The sequence below is a fragment of the Lactuca sativa genome, chromosome 7, assembly GCF_002870075.4.
Source record: "Lactuca sativa cultivar Salinas chromosome 7, Lsat_Salinas_v11, whole genome shotgun sequence".
In the NCBI taxonomy this organism is placed as follows: Eukaryota; Viridiplantae; Streptophyta; class Magnoliopsida; order Asterales; family Asteraceae; genus Lactuca; species Lactuca sativa.
This window is the reverse complement of record NC_056629.2, coordinates 206710267-206715939: the sequence shown is the minus strand read 5'-3', so window position 1 is coordinate 206715939 and position 5673 is coordinate 206710267. Positions and strand designations below refer to the sequence as shown.

Sequence of the window (5673 nt, the reverse complement as noted above, 5' to 3'; positions counted from 1 at the left end):
ATAAATTTATATTAAATATAACTACTTATTAGAAGTGTTAGATCAATAACTAATAACAAAAAGTTAACAAAAACCAAAATACTTGTATCTCCGATTTGAAAAGAAATAACGAAGAGAAAAAAATTGTGTCTCAAACGAAAAAACACGCGCCATAACACGCCATAACGCGCCATGGCGCGCCATATCACGCCTTGCCACGCGTTACGCCTAACAGCAACGTTATGAAGCTTTTCGTAACGGCGAAACCACGCCTCACGCCATGGCGCGCCATGGCGCGCCTTTTAGAACACTGATGATGATATACTTCTGTTCTTTTGGGTTGTATGGATAATGTTTTTGGGAATATCGTTTATTTAAATTAAAAATGAAATTTTTGGATCATATTTTTGGGACGTTTCACGAGTACTACAACTTTCATTTAGACTATGTCGGCTAATTCTCACTCCATTTTAAACTTAACACTCTATGAAGATTACATTGCAAAAGACCGTGCAAAATTCATAACTTCTTCATAAGAACTATGTTCTCAACTGTCTTTATATCGACAGATTCGTATTCACGAGATATTCAACTCTTGTTTATATTGTTTTGGCTAACAATCAACTGGTTTTAATTTCGATTTCCGTGTCGTGCACTATTGTATTGCGTTGCATCAAAACTTCTAAAAATCATAACTTCCTCATACGATGTCATATTTACACGCTCTTGCTTTTATGATGACTACGACTTTTGTTTAGATTACTTAAGCTAATAAACAACCTATCTCCGGTTCACTTCTTACGATGCACTTTGTCGTATGAGACTAAATACGAAACTTCGAAGAATCATAACTTCTTTATATGAATTCAGATTTAAGCGTTCCTTATATTAACGAGATCATCATCACGACTATTACAATTTTCATCAAGTCTATTTATCCTAAATAATATTTTATTTTTATTGTTTATTTTAGCCTCATTTATTAAGTTTTTATACAAATATTATATACACCTAATATTTATCCAATTCTCCATGTACATCATATATAAACATATATATTCAAAAAATTATCTTTATTTACTCATAAAAAGTTACAATCGTCGACCAACGTAAATAAATCTTTTATATCTAATGCTTAGTGAGAAATGTGGATACTACACTAGTGGCCATCAATCTTATTGGGAAAGTCGGAGGAGAAGAAGGGTAAGAATGGGGTTTGCATCCCTTCTCATATTTTAATTTCATAAAATAATAAAATACCAAAAAAAAAAACAATTTTAACTCACAAATGGTGTGTTAATAGATAGGAGATATCTGATGAAACCTATTGAAAATGACTAAATTTGCAATTTTTAAAAGCACATTGATCAAAACTGCAAAAAAAACAATATTTATTTAAAAATAAAGAACTTATAATAACAATAAGGATCCTTTTGTTCCTCCTGAACATTTGAGGATATTCAAATCCTTAGGACCGATCCTCATGGATAGTAAAATACCCGACACATTTCACATATATGTCTAATTTCCCACAAAGGCAACAATGGGATTTTACTTCCAAATTGATGACATTATAATAACTAAGTAGTGATTTATATTTATACTTTCAAGCGCCAATCACTTCACAAGTGATTTTAGATCCACTACATGCCCATTTCATAATATACATTTTGATGTTCTTTTATTAAAATAACACCGGTATCTTATTTGATATCATCTAAGAGAAATTAAATTACTTCTTACCTTTTATGCTTATAAATATTTTTATTTATTAAAATTATAACAAGTGACATCTTTTCACCATTTAATTTAATTTTATTTGATATATTCCTAATATAGTCTTAAATGAGTTAGTTAAAAAATATGAAATAATGACACTTATCATAATTTTAATAGATATTAACAGTTGTAGGTATAAAAAGTAAGAATCAATTTAACTTCTCATGGTCTAAAAGATACTTGCTAAATATGCACTTCGTCTAACATGTTATAACATGCAAGAAACTACATCATCAATATTTAGCTCCTAACTTGAGAACCCTTAACACGCCTTTTTAATTTGGTCATGTGTTCATGAAATTAGTCACACATCCAAAAAAGAAGCAAACAGTTGATAAAAAGAAGGTAATATTCGTTTCTTCTCCTTCGATTTCTTTCATCCAAAAAAGTTACATTGAAAACCAAGTTTTTAAAGTTGAAAGAGAGAGATAGAGAGAGAGAGAGACACAAGGAAGGATTATTACCCTGATGAAAAAAGCAAGTTATAAAAAAGTTACAACATTTGTGTCTTTTTTGTAATCCTTAAAACCCTCAACGGGTTTTTAAATTTGAAACCCGTGTCACATAGATTGACAGGAGGGAATAAATAATAGTACTAGTTTTATTAAATAGTATTAATTAATTATTTCTTTTGTTTATGATCTTGATTTAGTGTGGGGTCAGCAATTCCATTCCCCTGACTGAACTTTTGTAATTCGGATTCTATACTCTGTGCAATCCTACAATCATCCGGATTGGGTTCAGGGAAATCCACATGAAATGATCTGTGTTTTGTGACACGTGGAGGCTCCACATCCTCAGCTTGCTTGTTAATATAATTATAAAGCTCCTGATGGAACTCATGATCCAATGAGAAGCAATTGTCCTCGGTACCATTGCTGTTTTTTGAACCTCTCGATGAAGATGATCCACCTCCTTCTCTTCTAACAAAATGTGGGAGTGAATCATAATCCATTATCTGCCCATTATTCATTATTCATTATTCAAGTCAAACTTTTTTATTCCCTCTTCGATTCGATATTTAAAAATTAAAACTTAAACTAAAAATATATCACCTTCAATAATTCATCTTTTCCACAACCTGAAAGGACTTGAACTTTCTTCCTTGTTCTTTCTTGCAAAAGAGGCCTCACAACCTACAAACTTTAAACTTACAGGCGAACAAGAAATCACTTTTTTCTTTTTTCTTTTTTTTGTTACAGTTAAAATAACAAACCTTCCAGCAAGCTGAAAATATGTATGGAGCATTCACAATATAGTAGGCGTCACTCTTTTCTGGGTAGTTCAAGTCATCAATGCTAGATATAACTGTCAATAACTGCATACAATCATAAAAAAAATATATGATTTTTATTTTGTCACGCTGTTTCATAAATTTTAAGTTGGCTAGAAAAGTAAGGACATGAAACTTGAATTTCTTTAAAAGGCCAAAAATATATTTACTTTGATTAATAAAAACCTTTTGAAGATTGTTTGACTTAACAAAAACTCAATTCACCTATCATACTTACAAGGATAATGCATTAAACTTAACAGAGTTTAGACATACCATGTTTGAAAGTCATCATATCATGTAAGTAAAAGTAAAACCATATATTAGACTAGTATTATATAGATTTATACTAAAAGAAAATCAGTCTTAGTACCTTAAGTTGACTGAGTTGTGAGATTTTAAGTCCAGTCATATCCAGAACCTTCACACATGTGCTAATATGTCGGTCAAACTTTTTCGTTGCAGCTGGCTAGAAATTTTTTTTTTTTTAAAAAAAAAGGAAAATTGGATTATCAACTAAAAGCTATAAGCTAATATTATTTATTTATTGAAATTAATAACTTACAAGTAATATCCTGTCTCTGTATTCATTTATCTGGATATGCGATTGAACATAGTAATGAATCTAAAAAAAAAAGGAAGAGAACTTTAGTGGTAGATAAAGACTATATATATACGATAATCAACACGCTCATATAAACCAACTTATTATTTATTTGTGGAGAGAATAGTAGCTGCATTATGTTATGTTTACACATGGCCTATACCACAACAAAAGACGAATATACCCTTTTTTTTTTCCAGGTAGAAAAAATTAATGATAAGTCTTATCTTACAGAGGCGTTATCATATGTGCTGAGCCCTACACCAACAGCAAAAACAGGCCGCCCCTTTAACAACAAACCAAACAACAGTCACTTGTCATTGGAATCTTTGATTACCATATATATGTTTCTTTGAGTTTGAGGGGGAAAATTTGACAAATATGGTAAAGATAGAGTACCTCTTTTGTGTAACCTGACATTCCTAAAAGCTGTGAATCACGAACTCCTCTATAAAAGTCAGCAGGAACAATCGGTTTCTATATAGATGATATAAACAAAAAAAAAAAAAAAAAAAAAGTTAACATTTTGCATAGACTTATCGAGTTTTGAATCCATGAATATATAACAATTATATTTACTCACCGACAATATATTATCAATCTCATTTTGAATCCTCCAACTTAAACAATCAACAAGCTGAAAACAGAACATTTTATTTTTATAATTAGGATTCTTAAAAAATAACAGATGAATTTCAAGAAAGGAATTTGAGCTGACCATTTTGTGGGCCTTGGGGACATTTCCATCTCTTGCCTTTAGAAACCTGATCAGAGCCTCAGTTGGATACCCTTGATGCAAATTCTGAAATCCACTTTTAGTAAAACAACTCCATACAAACTAAAGATAAACTTCTTTCTTTTTTAAATAATCGTAAATTATTATGATAATAAAGATTTTTTTGAAGTAACCTAATTGCCATCAGAAATAACACCACCACATGTGAGCTCAATCACTATCATTAAACCAGAAAATATACTAAAGAGGAGCAAAATTGAATGCTTAATAAGTTGATATAAAAAAAAAATTCCTTTTTAAGGGTGAAAATTGTTCCATTATGATTTTATACTAAAAAAACTTTCAAGACCTCTTAACTACGAAAAAATGGGTAGGGGCAACTAAACCAGAAAATAACAAAATTTCAACCTGGGCGTTCATTTGTGTTACAATTTGACACCTCTTGTTCATTTGAGCAAAAAGACTCAAATGTTAACTTACGATTCGAATACAGAGGTTCCGATCAAGCACAAAACTATTTACAATTACCAAACAGGATCACGTTAATTTGAAATACACATTCTAAACTACACCCAGCAGATCCATCAGAAACATAATGATGTAAACAAATAGAAAGAGAGCAGAAAGCTAAACCTCAAATGTAATCTTGAGTGGCTCATCAACTGAAACAACAAATTTGCAAAAAGAAAATTGTTAGCGATGCTATAGATCAAAATAACAAGTAAAAGACAAAAAATCAAAGATAGCAACGAATTAGGGTTTTTTAGAGAAAAAACACCGACTTGATTCCATCATATTCTCGAATTCCTTTATCACGTCCTGCGATATGATCGCCATTTTTGTAGAGTTCAAATCTGGTTCGAAATTCTAAACCTAAAAAACCAAAAATTTAAAATAAAACGATGTTTAATTATTCAAAATCCTTCTCTGCATTCATCGACCCACCTATTTGTGGGTTATTTTTGTGTGTGTTTATGATGGGGAACGTAGATGGAGGGGGGGGACGGGGAGGTGGAGGGAGAGGGAAAGGAAGAACACGCGGTGGGCAGGCACATAATAAAGAGCGGTAGATTATAAAATTTCACCCTCACAATTTCTATACCTTACAATAATAATCCTTACACTACTAGCCAATCTCACTATTTTGTCATATTCTTAATACTTACCCATAAAAGTCCTTCGAATGAGAAGCATTTTGCAAATATAGTAGATTTTTTTACAATAATAGTCTTTACACTAATACCCAATTACCATATTATGTCATTTGTAGATTTTTTTAGTCTTTCAAATGATAATTATTCT

The 5673-nt window shown here is 31.0% G+C and overlaps 1 protein-coding gene across 1 annotated transcript; it reads right to left on the bottom strand.

Moving 5' to 3' along the window:
- Positions 1–2201: 2201 nt before the first annotated feature.
- LOC111907972 (SEC14 cytosolic factor) lies at positions 2202–5382 on the bottom strand. Its single transcript, XM_023903784.3, has 11 exons — positions 5154–5382; positions 5005–5033; positions 4354–4437; positions 4219–4272; positions 4035–4112; positions 3868–3921; positions 3597–3656; positions 3405–3500; positions 2975–3076; positions 2814–2894; positions 2202–2716 (listed from the first exon to the last, which is right to left on the bottom strand). Exons 1-11 carry the CDS (start codon positions 5206–5208, stop codon positions 2381–2383), a joined length of 1029 nt encoding a protein of 342 aa, XP_023759552.1. The 5' UTR covers positions 5209–5382; the 3' UTR covers positions 2202–2380.
- Positions 5383–5673: the final 291 nt, after the last annotated feature.

Coding starts and splice junctions, on each gene's coding strand:
- LOC111907972 (XM_023903784.3), bottom strand. CDS start 5,208: ATGGCGATCATATCGCAGGACGTGATAAAGGAATTCGAGAATATGATG. Junction 5,034..5,153: donor CGAGAATATGATGGAATCAA/GTCGGTGTTTTT, acceptor TTGTTGTTTCAG/TTGATGAGCCACTCAAGATT. Junction 3,077..3,404: donor CACAACTCAGTCAACTTAAG/GTACTAAGACTG, acceptor GATTGTATGCAG/TTATTGACAGTTATATCTAG.